Here is an 18,404-nt window from a genome sequence, read left to right on the forward strand (position 1 = left end):
TTTTTTTTTCATTATTAACATTTTCTGTTTTTATTTATTAAATATCATTTTCTTGGGGTTTACGCCGCTTAAAATTAGATTCAACAGTAAAATCACAAAATATTTGAAAACAGCGCATCTTAATTTCCGATAGACAGTCTCGTGGCTCTGGAGATAAAAATGTTTTATTCTGTACAGTATTACCACTGCTCGCTTTGAAACTGTTGGGTTTGCTAATCAAATTTCTTTAACTCTTTCATATCCAATCCGCCCCACACAGCCCTACATTGAAGCAACCAGAACCGCCCGAAAACGGCCGATATTGTAAACTTGTTTTACTCTCTCACCCTAAGGTATGCAGTAGCAGGTGCAGTTTCCCCAAATGCATTGTGTCAGTTTACTGCAAACAATTTGTCCTAAGAGGTTTCTTATCTTTTGGTTAATAGTGACATTTCTTTGTTGATTCTTTTGTGGTACAGTGTGCTTTTAAGCTTTAAACAGCAATAAAAGTGCGGTATAAAAATTTAAGGATTATATTTATTTTTAAACAATTTATTCCTTCCTACAAAAATAACGGAAATAAACAAAATCTCAGTCGTGATCCGAAGCCAGAAAGACTTGTTGGTCTGACCGTCAGAAACGTTTTATAAAGAGCGGGGTCAAAAGCTAATGGAATCTTTGTTAGAAGGTACAAAGGATGTCATTGGAAATTTTCACACCTATTTTCTGCGTTAATGGACAGAGAGGGGAGGAAATTGCTGTGAAACTGGAAAACTATTTCGGGCGGTTCGGTATTTTGAGGATACAGGTTAGTGAAGGGTCTGGATTTCAAAGAGTTAAAATTTTACAAAATACGAAATAAATAAAAAAGCACTTTCGGTGGTTTTGGTGGAGGACTATGTTATTTAGAATTGGATGGCTCTAGGTACAGTTGATTTTTCACAAGTGTTGTGCGAGAAGCATACATACATTCCTGCAGATTCATAATCATTTAATTTCTTTAAATATAACACAAGCCGATAATATTTGGTGGCAACAATCTGAAAAGTGATAAAACGCATTTAAGTGTTTCGACGCAAAAGCCGCTTCAAGACTAAAATCCCATTCGGTGTAACGTCTCTTTTGGGTTAATTATTAAATAATACGTATTTAATTAAATTATATTCCATTCGGAAGATACTCACATCCGACAGTTTTCATCCTAGCATTTGATCAAAACTTTTTGTTGGACATAATTCTTGAGTTAGATAATCTTTTAAAATGAACGATGATTTAAAATTTCTTTGTTATATTTTTTATATAACTATGAAGTAATAAATCCTTTTAATTACCCTTGAAGATATCAAACTTGAAATTTAAGAGCTTCACTTTCCTTTTTTTTTTTTTTTTTTTTTAGATTTTTTCTTATTTTGACTACATGTTAATTTCAGAATATCTTTTTCTGAGGTTTGTTTGAATTTATAATAGTTTGGAAATCTTATATTTCAACTTCGGAAAGTATATTTAAGACACATGAGGCTTTTGAAAGTAGTTCATGAACAGATTTTCCCTTATTTCCATTATTATTTACGTATAAAAGATTTTATTATTTGTTAATCAATAAGTTTTTTTTTTATTTACGTGCAAGTATTCTGTGATTATATTGGTTCAGGATTTTCAGGAGAAGTTCCATAGTTTCCTTTGATAATTGATCTAATTCTGAAAGGAAAATATTCATAAGATATTTAATAGTAACATGCTACTTCTTGTTATAAGAGTAAATATTACTTCGAACTTTCTCACTGGCATATTTTCCCATTCATAATCATCTACTACCAGCGGCTATTAATGATTCTAAAGCCTATTAATATTAATAATATACACGAAAGGTAAAGGAGGAATTTAACTGAATTTATTTGACGTGTGTATTATCTTTATTATCTCCACATTTTAAAATTCGAAAATAATAGATTCCCGCAAACTCTCGATATCTCGACAACCTTTTAGGAACTCTTTTAAGATATCTTTAGGCCAAACAGAGCAAATATTACATACAGTACATATAATTATTATTTATGTGTATGCCTTTCTCATTCTATTTAAAAATTTGAGTATTCTTTTCCTGTAATTTTTGCCGTTTTTGTATTGGCCATTAAACTAAACCGCATTTTAATAATTGCCGTGGATTTTTGCAACTGTATATATAATCCAAATTTGCCGTGATTCTTGTTTTTTAATAATATGATATTAAATGCTTAAAATTGACCGCCTAAAACTAAGGTATTACAATTTATTATAATGCTTTAATTTAAATGGTAGTTATTAATTTTTTAAAACTTTATTAAAAATATATATTTTAATTTTTTTTTCTTACAAGCCACCGCGTCTCCTTTCTTCAAGCCATGTTTTCTGAACGCTGCAGCATACTGCTTGGCCTCTTCGAATACCTGAGCATAAGTGACTTTTTCTTCGTGACCAGTCTCATCTGAAAAAGGAGGTCGTAGTAGCATAATTAATCAAAATATTTTATTTGCTTGTTGCGCTTACATTAAAAGCACTACAAACTGAAACTTGATCATATAGTAAACTCTGTTACAATACATAATCATAAATACTCAAATCTAAGTGTAAAGACAAGACTCTACATTTCATATATAACAGGAGTATTACATGAAATATATATAATAAACGCCATACACATAACCCAATAGAACTAGATCGTAGTTTAGGGTTTCCTCAGTTTTCATAACAAATTACTTTAAGTTTGGTACTTTTCCTAATCCTCGCATTTACTGTAAAGAGAGGAGGATGAGAAGGACCGAGAGTTTTGGTCGATTCGTAATTTTCGACTGGACGTGAGTGAGTTAAAGCCTTCTACTTTTGCGGTTAGTTTTAAATCTGAAATTATTAAGAAGAAAAGGCGGTTACTGTCCGGAGTTGCTGATTTCTATCGACGAACATTGATTTCAGTAAGCTAATTCAGTTATCTGACGTTACTGCCTTTGCGTCGTCTCATGAATTCTACAAGGCGTAGGGCCCTGATGTGCTTATTTTGCTGCTTGTGGCTGTTGTTTCGTCTTCTATGATGGAGCGTCTGATTAACTACATTGCATCGGAAATTACAAACCTCGAGTTACAAGCTGAGGTTTACAACAATCTTCCTGACAATGATGCTCGCGACTTGTCTTGTTTAAGACGACTAAAACGAATCATTGACCAGAAGCTGCTGCAAGACCAAATTAGTGCTGCTACTTCTGCGACCTGCAGTGATAGCTAAAATGAGGAATTTCTTCATCTTCCAGTTACTAAACCGATTGTCGGACGTGCTGGAAGTCCTGCATATTCCGATGAGGACATCAGAAAATATAAAGCTTTGGATGAACGTTTGGATTCGGAGAACAGTCCGAAAGGGGACACTACGAAACGCACTCGCAAACCTTATGAAGAAGACTACCCCTCACCCTCCACCTCCTCAGTATTCTCTTTTACCGATTGCTGATCAGGCAGCTGCTGCCTTCAAACCTGACGTTATGGATACCACTCCAATGATCAACCTGCACTGATGTCATCTTCAACTAATCAAGGCACCCATTATGATAAAAGATGAAAGATTCACCTTCTCCCATGTTAAAGCTCTATTAATACGATATAATCTGCAAGCTGAAAGTGATTATTACACACAGTTAATTAAGGGGGTCTTCAAAATCTAATCTAAGGCTCCAACTTTATGCAGACAAATCATTAAGGTGCTTACGGATGCTGGAATACGCTATCACTATTTTAAACTTCCTGAGAACAGGTGTATCAAAGCCGTAATCAGAAGTCTACCTTCATATATTCCGATTGATAAAATAACGGAAGAGCTACTTGATAAGGATTACAGTGTTATTTGTGATAACCAGGTAAAACGTAGAAGAAACGGTGAAGTGATCAAACCCCTCCTGTTCCTAGTAACTCTTGAAAGAAAAGACAAGAGCCATGAGATTTTCCATGAAAAAGTTATTAATGGAATGGGAATTACTATGGAGATGCATAATGGTCGTGCTGGGCCACAGAAGTGTTTCCGCTGCCAGGGTTATCATCATGCTCAATCACACTGCAACCACGAACACAAATGCGTCCGATGCGGTGCCTCACATGAGTCATATACCTGTGACAAAGATAGAAGCACTCCACCGAAGTGTGCCAACTGTCAGCAAGTGGGTCACACTGCAAATTACAGGGAATGCGAGAACTTTCCTAAGCCAAAACCGATCCCACTAGTAACATTTATACTGACAGAGTTATTACTAACAAATCCTACTCACAAGTTCTTGCAAGGATAAGGATAAGGAACGGGGGACGTGGGCACTATGCCTCTACCATACGGTTAATTAGTATAGCACCACGTCCACCATGATCTAGAGAACCCTTAAGACAACACTAATTCAAATACGTGAGTACATTATTGAAAATGAATGATATATTACAAACAATTGTGGTATACCTTGGCAGTAAAATTGTTGCATTTGTGTAAATAACAAGTTGCATTTGTGTACAAGTTCTTGCAAGCGGTATTGCACCGGAAGTTATCTCTGAGGCAAAACCCATAGTCAACGAACTTAAAAGTTTCGTTAACATCATTAAAGATTCTGGCCTCCCACTCCTATTTACACATTTCACTCAAGACATGAAACCAGAATCTCAAGACACTCCAAAATCTAATAATGAGGAGATCAAAACATACGGCGAATTATATACGCTTCATGATATGGAATGCTAAATCCAAATCTCCAAAATCGAAAACATGAACTGCAAGAATTTCTTCATGATCACGACATTGACTTTGCGATTATTACAGAATCGCATGCGCAGCAGTGTCACCGTCTTAATATTTCGAATTATCACAGCTACCGTTGTGATCGGATTTCTCATCGCGGAGGAGGTGTCATTACCTACGTTAAAAGAAATTTTCCTTCTTGTCTCATAAATAAATGCAATGATAACGGCTATGAATCAGTGACTGCCTGTGTTACCCTCCCGGTGTTGAAAGACTTATATTTTTTGTGCATTGTATAATCCACTTCAAAATCACCTTATTGAAAGGCTACTGGATACGCTATTACCTCAGGATATTCCTGTTACACTAGCGGGGGATTCGAATGCCAAAAGCACTGTATGGAACTATAGACGCAGTAATCCACATAGCAAAATTCTACAGGATTATATTCTAAATCATCCTGCAGCACTTTACGCACCGGATGAATACACGTATCGCCCTGATAGAATTGAACATTCTGACATTTTGGACATTGCATTATGTACAACCACAATTCCCATTACTTTAGAAGTTGCCCATGAACTCTCATCAGATGATCTACCCGTCAGATGATCTACCCGCATTATAGCTACACTTGGGGTTTAAAAAAGTGGTTTCAATTCCTCAAGGAAAATAACAGATTGGTAACTTTATAGAAATATTATGAGAATTTCTATAATTAATCTAAATGATCTTTAACAAAGTACAAGGAGTCGATGCAGCTGTCTCTTCTATTACTGAACATATTCAAAGCGCTGTGGAAGAAGCAAGTTATACGATTAATAAAAGCGAAACGATTTTTCGTCTCGCTAGGGATATTCGGCAACTTATGACGCAGCGTAGAAAAGTCTACTACTTAACCTGCGATCCCGTTGCAAGAACGGCGATAAATCGCTTAAGTAAGGACATTAACCCCTCAAGAACCAGTGCCGGAAGAACGAAACGTAGTCACGAGGGCCGGACGCGCTGAAATGGATCGTCACCACTGGTCCGCGCGTTTTCAGCAGTTAAGCTTAATTTAACAAAAAAAAAAAAAAAGTGTATAAAATCAGCATTTTGATATTATAACTTCAATTTTTGAAGTTGCGTATTTAATGTACTTGTTTTTAATGTGTATTAATAAAAGGAATATCACATTAATAGAAATAAATTAAACAGGCAAAATACTAAAATCATAACTATACACACAGAAATAAATACTATAAATACGGAAAAAATTTACAAATACGAAATTTAGAAACAAAACTAAACAAGAATTACTTGTAGGTAATTAAATTCTAATTTAAAAATTCTGCTGTGTGTGAAATAATTCAAAATAAGGATCAACACACAGTCCTACATCGCATATTTCGTACTAAAAATTCGTTGTTTGCTTTTGCTTTTCCTTGATTTTATCAGACACAACACATCTTCTACCTTTATTACCTTTTCCGTCTACGTAAATTTTCGGAAACTGTCTTCCCGTTAGACGAAAAGGTGGAGTGTCCCGTAATTTTGAACAAATTTTTAAGTTTTTAAGTAAGGTCTCTTAGCCATGTTAATGGAATGAAACTGAATATAACCCCAACACATGTCCCAAAACTTCTTCAAAAGACACTCAGAAATATTTCATCCTCAAACATTGTGTGACATCAGGTTTATATTAGAAAACTTCCTATTTTTCTAAATAGAAAACAGCATCCATAAGGACCGGAAAGTGATCAAGGAAACACCCCCATTGGCGGGATATCCGTTACTGATCACGTCAATATATACATTATATATAATTACATTAAAGTAAATACATTATATACCAAACTACAATGCCTGTGTCATTATATATAATGACCATTCAAGGCATTATATATAATTACCTAATAAATCGAGTAAGAAAAACAAAAACACTGGCTCTTTCCTGAGAAATGCGAGCAAGACGCATTACGCGTCGAGAAAGCTGATAGTCTTTCCCCATCTGCAATAATGTTGTAATGTTACCTTTTAATTAACCAAGAAAGTTTTGTTAAGCTTCAAAATAAATAGAAAAACAAAACAAAAAAATGCTAACGAAATAAACAAAAAAATCTGTTACTCTTTAATTCACAGGCGCATTTATAAAGACAAGTGATTTCCAGATTGTTTATTTCACAAAATCTTTCAAAACCATAAGCACAAAACAGAAGCTAATTGCCAGTATATGAAGGTCAAATGCAAGCCATGTGAAAACAATTTTGTCCATTTACTGGCTTTTCAAAATTCAAATAAATCTTTCCGTTTTAATGTCACATATACGCGACGCTGGGCTAGGAGCAGAATCGTTGCGTCGCGTATACAGGACGCTGGGCTGGTAGGAATTGAATCGTTGCGTCGCGTATACGCGACGCTGGTCCTGAACAGGTTAAGAAAGCAGTGAAATCCCACAAAGACGATACGGGGAACTAAATCAACTGTTTAATTTAGTTGCCATAGGCGCTGCAGGTGAAATGAATACTGGAGCTGTGGCCCGAAAGACAACATTGGAGATGGATTTATGATAGCGAAAAGAACAAGATCTAACAGTATAAAGACTTCTAGATATATTTACATGTGCCTAAAATTTAAATTTAAAAATTATCTTATGTTCTTTATCTACCTTCTATTTCAGTCAGAGGTCTAAGGATGATCATTCTTCGCTTTTCTACGAAACAGGAAATTCATGTGCATAATGGAAGGAATCTACCCTAAAGATAGCCCTCCCAGAACAAAGCTAAATGCTTTTATTTGTGAACCTTAGAAAATAGATCACGAATTTCCCATGCTAAGTGGCTAATTTCAAAATGAAGCAACCTGTCCTATTCATTTGATGCTTCCATTTGGAAAGATTTTATAGGAAAAACCTCCCTGCTTCAATTTAATCCTTTCTTACATGCATGCCATTTGCTTTTAAGGACATTCCATAAATATTCTAAGGAAAATTATTAGAGTGCTTCCAAAGGAGGGTCAGACACTCGCATGACGAGATAGGTCGGATATCTAAGGCGATCGCATCGGTGAACTTGAGGCGATGGTGGTAATAATGTTTTAATGTCAAAGCGTATACCCACGATCAAATTCCAAGGTCATTTAGATCCTTCAAGAGCACGCACACCTATTAGTTGGAATTTGGAACTAGTCGTTATGCTGGCATGCAGCTATTATGAAGTAGTTCTCTCCAGCTGCTTAGGCTGCCATCCCACATCCGTTTGTTTCGGAAGAACAACTCTTTGGAACAATTTTTATGCTTTGTCATAACAGCTAATCCCCGCAGATCACTTTGGGGTTAACATGTAAAGGGGAAACTGGTTCTCCATCACAAACAAGCTGATAGCTGATTGGTTGAAGGACAACTTTCATTCTTTTCGAAAGGAAGGAAAAAATCGCACATCTTAATAGAAATCAGGCAGAAAAATTGTTAGTATGAAACAAATGCATGTGTAATATACGCCTTAAAACTTCCCCGATGGGCATGACGAAAGTAAGAGTTCCTTAACTGTATTTCCCAGGAAGTAGTTGAGTACATCCCATCTGTACTAACAGACGACGACAGCAAATGTAACACCAAAGAAACACGTTAGGTAACGCATGGCACCACCAAAATGTGCCCATAATTATGATTTAATTTTAGTTATTTTAGTAGAAATTACATCGACATAATTTTAGATTTGCTACTAATTAACAGAAATTATAAGTAAAAAATCATTAGCTAAATTACCGAGACAAATGAGAGCAATTCTGTCATCTCTTATTCGCATGAGATTTTCTGCAAGGTTAAACTCCGCGCCTCTGAACCAGTCGTAATCCAGAAATCCATCACCAGTTTTCACCCCAACCTAAAAATGAATAATTCACTTTAACTGTTTGAAGAAGAAAAGTCATCACTTTGTTGGTATGTTTACAATTAATTTTTAGATTTTTTAATGCAGTTCTTACTTTAATATGCTAATATTAATAGTCTGCGGGTCATTTTCAGTAAGAAACCTAAACTCAACTTGCAAAACTTACCGCCAATACTCGCCCTAACCGGCAGAGTCAGCTCGACCTTTATTCTGCATAAATTCAACAATAATATTTAAAATAAAGTATAATACAACTACATAGTAGTTTGTGAATGGAGATTTTCCGTCTTTGTAAAACATTGAATCACTAATCATTTAATTAATCAGCTTTACATAACTGTTAACATAAATTCACAATTGTGAAATACATTTTTGCGTATTACATAATCATTCTAATTAAAACACATAAATAATCAAAAATATACAATTCAGCTTGCTACACAATCATTCTAATTCAAAATATTCATATTTGATTAGATTACTTAGAATGTTTATAATTCCAAACCTAGATTTTCCTTTTGTAAATTATATTTTCTCTTGAAATAGTTTTAAAATATTCTTCTCTAACAGAGATTGTCAGTATGCATTCACAAAAATAGTGTATAAAGTCTGCATTTTCTGCTTCATATCCACATTTATATTTTAGTTTCTTTCTGTGAAATCTCTTTAAATATTCTGGATTTTGTCCATGACCGGTCAATGCTTAAAAAAAATTTAAAAAAAAAAAAATATTCAAAACTATTCAAAAAACATCTTCCATTGGTGAACTGGATTTTCTAGAGGCATTTCACATTTAAAAAATCTTTCTATTAGTAGATAACGACCCTAATTTCAATCCATCTTTGCCTTCAGCCTTTAATGAAGTTATGTTTTAGTTCTGGTTTCATCAACAGATGGCGCCAGTAGCTTATCTGCTGTCCAGGCTTTCTTATCTTATCTAATCATTATATCCTATCTCGTTCATTTGCGTTTTTGCAGCTGAAGATAGTAGTTCGGTAAAATCATCGAAACTAGTCCTGTGAAAATTTGAAAATAACTCGCTGGTTTTTGTTTTTGAATTCTGAAATAGTATTTGTTCGGCGTGTTATCGTGTCTTAATTTAACCCTTGTTTTTTCTTTCTGGTTCCATCACACTGGAGCTCCATATAAGTAGGGCCAGATTTAGACTTGAGGGCATAAGCTATTTGAAATATGGGGCCCTTTATAAGTCTGTCATATTGTATTTTAGTACAATATTTTAAATCTTTTGGGGAGACACTCAAAAAGTGGGTGTCCTAAGCTATAGCTTGTATAACTTATACGTAAATCCTGCACTGCATATAAGGTAATTCTTTTTGTGCCTCTTCTATACAACTCTTTGAGTATGCTTTTATTTTTATAATTTTCTTCCTTTATGGATCTAATGACTACTACTATGACCCCAATTGCAATCCATCTTTACCTTTAAAGAAATTTTGTTTTAGTTTTTCTTGTTTCATCAATAGATGGCACCAGTAGCTTAACTTCTGTCCAACTTTATCTCTATTCTTATCTTATCTATCTTCACCCTGTATTTGTTTCATTTGCACTTAGCAGCTGAAGAAGGTAGTTCAAAAACTGTCGAAACTAGTCCTGCATTTTTTTTTTTTAATTTAGGCTGATTCTTAATGTTGTACTTTGTTTTTTATTTTTGAATTTTATGAACCTTTAGCTTAACATTTGTCTCAAATGTGAAATTCAACTAATGTCCATAATTATTCTCAAATATTTTGTAGTCTCTTTGCTAATAATTCGATCTTTCCATGATACTCTAGGTGGATGAGCTAGCGTCGATTTCTTTGGAAAAGTTATCATGAATATTCTATCTTAACTAATTTCCAACTTATTTTCTTCACTCCACTTGAAAAAAATATCAAAAGCTTTTCTCTCTTTCTCAGTTAGGAAGCTAAACTCTAAAAGTTTCACATAAAAGAGTGAATGCTCGCAAAGTTTTTCTGAAAAAACAGTTTTACTTTAAGACAAGACACCATCCTACACATGAGAGTTAATTAAGAGCAAAAGGTGAAGAAAAATTAAAGCACTTAATCTCTAAGATCACAGCCTTAATACAGCTCATTGAAAATAATCCAATAACTTGCAAAATCTTTATAAATCTTGCACATTATCTATGAGATTACTGCTACATGGCGAAATGTTAGGAGATCAGTTCTCAAGATATCTAGGAAGAAAATTCTGCCTGACACTGAAGACAGAGAAAGTTTTTCAGAGTGTGACGTAGACACATACGAAATGTCACCGATCTCACTCGAATTGCAAATATTGTACCTGGTGGCGAAAAACCGCACAGTGACTGTAGTGTGATTGCGACTTGTCGTGGTTAGAAACTCTCACATATGAACAATCTGTGAACCCATCAAATCGAGAAGAGAAATTAAATTAGAAGGAAAGAAGCAGCAATAGACTAACTACAAGCACGTGCAAGGTGCTGGGATAACCACATCAAGTGTCTTCTCGATTGCTCTGAAAGACAAAACGGTGACTGCTGAGTGACAAGATGACGTTTCACGAGATTAGGTGATTGATCTTAGAAAATGAAAGTTGGACCAGATAAATAGATAAATAAATGAAATTATAATATTCTAATCGACTTTCTTACACGAGTTTAAACTCAATTATACTGTTTAGTTCTCTTGCAAAGATTGTTCTTTAATATTTTTTATAACTCACTCTCTATACTTTTATAGCTTACTTCGCATTCATAATTTGTTCTTTTTGGTTTGAATACTGATTTGTGAAATTAATAGTATTATTCCTTAGATTAAAGTGCTTCAAAACACACTTAAAATAGTGATATTGTATTTTGTTAATTATAATATTTAATCATTCCTCTGGCCCGTGTTTTTAACTATTTTCCAATGAATAGTGATTTTGCATTCATTGGACGTCCGTTCGCAGTATTACACCACTAATCGGAAGCCAACTGAAGAACGGAGAGTTTTCGTAACTAATCACTAGGAGTCCGTTAATTTTAGAGCTTTATTGGTGTCTCCTTTAAAACTGTAGTTTCTAGGTAATAAATTCAGGTATTTTTTGTAGATCATAGAATGGCACTTCAGAATTAAATGTGATTGGTTAAAAGAAGAAAAAATAAACTCTTATTGTTCGTAGAAACCACGAATTCAATTAAGACTTTTTGTTCTTGTTGTTATGACTTTATTTCACTTGTCTGACAGTAAGATCAGAACGAGCCCACGAAATTCATCGTGGAAAGGTTTGCAAGGTTGGCAACACCCCTGAGCACCATATAGGTTACAGTACGATTTTGCTCACTTCCGCCCTCCTCCCAAATTTGAGGGAGAGCACCCCGGGGGATAGTCTTTAGGTCACTCACCTCTCTGCCCTACCACCAATCCAGAGAGGACTTTCGACTCGCCGCAGATTTAGAGTGAACCCATGCCGCACAGACACTGTGCGTTTATAAACATGCTTGCCTTCTCCGGGATTCGAGCCTGGGTCTTTCGGTACAGCAGTCAGCGTCGCTAAATACTATCCCTGTTAGGCGGTATTTAATTAAGAGCTAAAAATTGAAAGAATGGACTCATACTTAAACCATCAAATATATCATTACCTTATCGTAAGGTTTGGATACAATAACTCCGAAGTAATTCCATATTTCTTCCCAGAAACTGGCGTAATTCTCTATAGACCATTTATGGAGATCCCAGTAAGAATCTGTAACAAAATTCGTGTTTAGTTAATAAATTTACTAAGTAAAGCTAAACTCTACCTCAAAATTAAATGGAATAGCCTATCATTTTTAATGTAAAAGCTAACACTAAAATTTCAGTTAAAAATTTGAATTTAAGGATTCGCATCTTTACCAAAATGGAAGTTTCCTTGTGTTTCTAATATGGTAATAAACCTAATTCATTTTCTTTTGAATTTTAAATAAAATTCATTTTTTATATCATTTATAGCATGAGTTAAGCTACTTTAAAATTATTTAACAATTAGAGTCTTGAATCAAGAAACCGAATTCTTCAAGCGAGAAGTTCTGCAAAATCTTTATTTATATGAATATATCACTTAACCACTGAATTCTCAAACTATATAATTATCTAGAAATAAAAATTAAACTATAGAAAGCATTTAAATCATACCCATAACAAAATGAGTTTTGGCCAAGTGCATTAAAGTGTTTAATAGTTCTATACTCAGCTTAAGCAATGTGATTTACAGCGTTGATTTATGGCTTTGATGTTAGAAAGTGCTAATATACTTAAAATTACATATTATATCTCCTTTTTTTTCGAAACTGAGTGAAAAACGTAAAGGAAAAAGTAAAAATATGAATTTTGTGAACTTTGATATACGATAAATTGCGTTAGTTAAACATTTGAAGATTCTGAAACACGTATTATGTGTTCTTCAGCACTTGAAAGCCTTTACATTTTTAGCATTAATACATAATAAACAACTTTACTTTTGCTTCAGAAATTCTCAATTTCTTCTCCAATTTCTGCTGCCCAACTTGTTACGACATTTAGGTTTCAGAGTTGTACGATAAAGAATAGAAAGTAAAAGGTACATTTGTTTTTCCTTGAAACAATGAAATGATGAGTATATGACGGTGTTGTGCCATTTCATTAAAATTTAACTAATAATATTTATTTGTAATCTTTCTTTTGCACCTCGATTCGTCACGTATTCGCTTAGTCCAAAGGTTTATGCAGATTACTTTGTAAGAGGCGTAGTCTTATTTGAGAGGAAAACTCGCAACCGTCACGACTTGTAGCAAAGACTCAATTTTTGCTGCCAGCGTCCGCGTGCCTGTTAGAGAGAAAGCCGCTAAGTTAAACGTGGACGTCTGACATTTGGCGCCGTTTTGGTAAATATGAGCTTTAATAGACCATCACTGGTGTTATCACTGGTGTTATCACTTCGATCACTGGTGTTATGGCCAAGTAATTTATTGTATATTTCAACCAGCAGCTGTAAATCAAGAAGACTTAAAGCACTTGTGTTTCTTTAATGTTAACGCATTAGTAGTGAGAAAATGAATTAATATTGGTGAAAACATATTTACGGCTGTCCCTTGACGTAAATTGGCGGTACATGGATACCGAGTTTGTGCAATTCTTTGATTTGTTATTTTGGCTTTATGTAGCATTCCCTTGACTTTGACCATGTACACATAGATCTGTTTTCACTTAAAAAGTCAAAGGAGCAGCCAACAAAAAATATATAATCTCAATAAACTGCATTTTAAATCAAACAATCAAATAACATAAAAAAGGAAATTCGTCTTAACACTACGCAAAGGAAATATCCACTTGCATCCTTTAGAAGTTTCCCTGCCTTCAGTCAAACAAAATTTCGTAAAAGTTCCAAAAGCTTCCTAAAATTATCTGTATACTGGCGTCTCCACATAAAATCACAAAGATAAGTGGCAAAAATAAAATATCCTCCGTAGTGCCGGTATCCTCCGACGTTCGACCATATGTATTTCCTTCCAACAAACTGGAAACTTATAATGGCTACTTAGTAAACCTTCATTTACGCACCCATCAATTAATGCTCTTTTCCCCTTTCGTTCCAAATCGTAGAGAAACTTCAAATTACTCTTACCACATTCAGCCATTTTACCGTCTAAACCACAAAACAGCAACGTACTTCCTAACCAACACACACCACAAGCCCTTAAAAATCTTTTCCCATCATTCCAATTTACCGCAATCACGCAACCAGTTACGTCATAACAGGATTTCCAAAACATTCAACTACTCAGGTTCCCATAAATGAAACAACAACTTGGCGATAATACATGGGGCACCCTTAAATCTACTCTAACCTTAATATTTTATATTCTGGTGTTACGACTTGTTCTTACAGTCTGTGAATCACAACGCGTAACTTACACACACACACATTGTTTAAGGCTGTGAATTTGATGTATATATCAAAAGCGTCATGGGTATGCAATACTTTCTTACTTACACATTGGCAATATCAAATATATTAAGAAGAAAAGTTAGTTAACTTAGGATATTAATCTTTAAATATCAAGCAAGTATTACCACTGCCAGTTATTGAGTCTTACCAAAATGTAGATCATATTTCTTTTCAACAACTTTTTTGAATTTTTCAAGTTCTGAATTTGGGACTTTCTTGTTCCATAAAAGAGTCGATCGAGATCCTCCTAGATTGGCTTGTTTTTCTAAATGAAATAAATATTAAAATGGTTAAACTATTTAATTAGTGTGATAAGGTATATTTTGTGAAACTTTAAAATAAATCGTTTCTGTTTCCTTACCTTAATAAACTTCTCAGCTTTAAAAAGAAGATTATCCCAAACAACTACCTTTATTTTCACTATATTACACAGACACATTATATTTAGTTTTCAAAAATAATAATAAAATGCACACACCATAACTTGAGCTTTAAAATTTACAGTTTTATAAAGTTCCATTCAAATTCTATTTACATGAATTTTGAAGAAACGTTATTATGAAACAAAGCATATTGTGACAATAAGATGAGTGTGTAAATAATAATGTAAAATTAAATGTAAATAATGAATAACAATCGCATGTTTTACACCAGTGATAACAGAAAATTAGAAGTAGAATCCTGGCAAAAAGCTGCATAAGAGGTTTCGTAGTTTTCCTTGCGTATAACTTTTATACGAGCTAGTTTACTAAAAATGTCTTTCACGAACGCATTCTTTCCCTTGGACAGATAACCCTCGCTTGCTTTTTCATAATCCAGTCCATCACAGATTCTTTTACCAATTTCTTCATGATGAAACTATTTCCGTTATTCTGAATTTTTTTCTGAATTTATGCCTTGTTCATAACATTATTTTCAAAAGTAGAGGCATTCAGGAAGTGACATAGTAAATCAAACAGACAATTTACCGATGTCACATGACAAATAGTCATAATTCCTCTGCCAACCTCCAATCATTACCCGGCACGGGACTTATATGTAGCTTCTATCGTCCAATAATAAAACCTTAGAGCTTATGCTTCATTGAGATGGGCCATCATAAAACAAGCATTGTTTCAGGGCATAAAGCAGAACCAGGAACTGGGAACTCACAGTCAAGTACCTGACCATCCTCTCGAAGCTTGTTTAAAAATTTTTGAAGTTTTTCAGATCACACCATAAGGAGTAATTTGAGATAATTAAAAATGCTGCTTTAAGATAACAGAGAAATGCATTACTAGATATCAGAATCCAAGAATCTAGATTTGCGAAAACGATTTCGCTTCTGGATAAGAACATATCTTAAGCCCTTGAAGTGTTATTCAAAATATACGGTAGTCAAAGTTTACATTTTTGCCTACTTGTAAATATAATGAGCTAACGCGATTCTTGCAAAATGCTGAAGTTTCTTTAATTGTTAACAAAAAGTAATTTACAGTCTTATAAAGTTCCATTCAAATTCTATTTACATGAATTTTGAAGAAACGATATTATGAAACAAAGCATATTGTGATAATAAGATGGGTGTGTAAATAATAATGCAAAGGTAAATGTGAATGAATAACAATCGCATGTTTTATACCAGTGATAACAGAAAATAACGGACAAAAATGTAGTTATAGATCTCAGACTCAAAAAGTCAGAAATTCGTTTCTGAAATGATTGAATATTTTAAAATTTCACAGAGGAAAATTACTTAGAAAAACGCTTAAAATATATAACTTTTAAAGACTGTAGAATACCATAGTCAGAGTTCAGAAAATTTGAATAGATATCTAACAAGAGACTAAAATCTTCCACTGACTGCAGAGTGCTATTCAGTCAGTGTCTCCAAAGTTAACACGAGAAAGATATTTTGCAGTGTGATATTACCATTCTATAAAATAAAATAGTGTGCGAATGAATTCAGTATATAAATTGTATTATTTCAGTTTAAGAATAAATGAAGTGGTACAACTTTGAAGTTAGAAGAATTCGATATCAAAGTAGAATATCAGAATTCTTTCGAAATGGAAACTTCCGTATGGACTTCTGCACTTTAACTTTTCAAACTTTTGCACTCAGTGTGCCAATTAAAATTTCTTAGAGAATTTCATACGTGTACATAAATTCATTAAATATATTTTCATGCCTTTAAAGCACACTTAAACCATTATCATAGGGTACAGTCTAGAGATTTAGGAAGATGATATAACAACACCTAATTCCTTAAAAGTAAAAAGGTAAAAGTTAAAATTAAAATTATTATTACAAATAAATATAAAATATGAAGTTAAGGTAAAACGCATTGTAAGAGGAAATTTAAGTAAAAATTGCATTTATGGATTTAATGTATTTTAGAACGACTTTTTTTTTTAAGGAAGCTTATTTTGATTTAAAAGTCTAAATTATTTTTGATTTATTGTAAAAAATGCACTTTCCGGCATTTACGCATCGTATACCATTAACGTTTCACCGAAGTTTTTCAATAAATTTGCACTTTGTTTAAAACTGAAATTAATCGTCCACATGCTGTGATAAGCTTTACAAAATTCTGATGCTTTTATAATTACGCAACAAATGTTATTTGGAAATAAAAGGAAACCAGTCTAAACGTTTTCATAAGGCATTACACGGAATGCTTTAGAGGAGTACTTAAACATGGAATGACGGTAAAAGTCAGCTTTCTTTGCAAAATTACTCTATTATTTTAACGTAAGACGAAGAAAAGATACGTTAATTCAACTAGACAAATAAGAAGCACAATATAGAATTTATGAAAGATTATAAAGATATATGAAAAATTAATGAAAAGATATGAAATATTTTTATCGTTATTTGCACCAGTTTTAATATAATATTTTCGTTTTGAAGATTATTACTAAGCATAAATGTAACAGTAGTGCATAATTTTAAATTTTTTATACTCACTTCCCATGATTTCCTTTCCAGTGAAGTGAATAATACTGCTTGGAGAAATAACAACCGTTATTTATTCTAGTGCTTTACGGAAAGCAGTTAAAACATAAGAAAACTTTAGAGAATTACGAACATATCATAATAGAATGAATTTCGATAAACAACTACGATAATGATAATATACAGGTATTGTAAACAGAACAATGGGGATGAAATTTCCGGAAAGAAAATTTAGTGCTTTCAAGGAGGCTGTATCAGTAAACGTGAACTATCGCGCAGTGACGTTGTATTACAGAAAGCCAAGAGTCATTGACATCGCACGACACCATTTTTTTAATCTCATATTTTGTTTCTATCCCATCTTCACTGCTAACTATCTTAATCATAACTACAATGATCAACAAAACTAGTTAATATTGTCATATTACAGAGGCAGTTTGCATATTTTTTAAACAAATTTGCTTTGCTGTAAAAACAAATCTGCTTGGAATTTTTTTAACTGCAGTTACATTTTTGAAATTAAAAATAATCGTCTGCTACTTGGCATTTTTTTTCATGCAAAATGTAGCTTTTAAAGAAAGAATGATGAAAGGCTATGTTTGCCTTTCTTCCGAAGAAAAGTACTGGTATCTACACTCATGTCCATAAATTAAGGATAATTCGGAGTCACTCGGAAATCGAACTCTAAAATAAATATATCACCTGTAAAATCACTACACACATCTTCAAGAATCATATGCAAATTTCAGGAAGTAACCAGATGACACCGATAATACGTCACAATGACGAGAGTGTAAGTGAGTGATATATAAGGAATACAGGCTAAGAAGTAAAATTGTTCGCAGGCGCTTTATAAGCATTTCAGTGCAATAACCGAATAGTTATGACACAAAGGCCGCATTTGGATGATTTTTTACGTGGTAGAATTATCGGCGGTCTGGAATATGGGC

The 18,404-nt window shown here is 33.6% G+C and overlaps 1 protein-coding gene across 3 annotated transcripts in view; it reads right to left on the reverse strand.

The window, feature by feature from the left end:
• Positions 1–17,628, reverse strand: part of LOC118183307 (acetoacetyl-CoA synthetase-like) — a 49,377-nt gene extending 31,749 nt beyond the window's left edge. For 2 of the 3 annotated variants that reach the window (XM_035352797.2, XM_035352796.2), the window contains exons 1-5: positions 17,467–17,618; positions 14,666–14,782; positions 12,194–12,297; positions 8,463–8,580; positions 2,333–2,443 (exon numbers count right to left, since the gene is read on the reverse strand). In XM_035352797.2, coding sequence (XP_035208688.1) covers positions 2,333–2,443; positions 8,463–8,580; positions 12,194–12,297; positions 14,666–14,782; positions 17,467–17,473 — 457 coding nt within the window. In that variant the 5' untranslated portion in view covers positions 17,474–17,618. Of the gene's footprint in view, positions 1–2,332; positions 2,444–8,462; positions 8,581–12,193; positions 12,298–14,665; positions 14,783–17,466 lie in introns of all 3 variants that reach the window. The other variant, XM_035352798.2, reaches the window with a different exon arrangement.
• Between the last annotated feature and the right edge of the window lie 776 nt (positions 17,629–18,404).

This window comes from Stegodyphus dumicola, chromosome 7, assembly GCF_044657685.1.
Source record: "Stegodyphus dumicola isolate Sdum_Otavi_A_Nest chromosome 7, ASM4465768v1".
Classification (NCBI taxonomy): Eukaryota; Metazoa; Arthropoda; class Arachnida; order Araneae; family Eresidae; genus Stegodyphus; species Stegodyphus dumicola.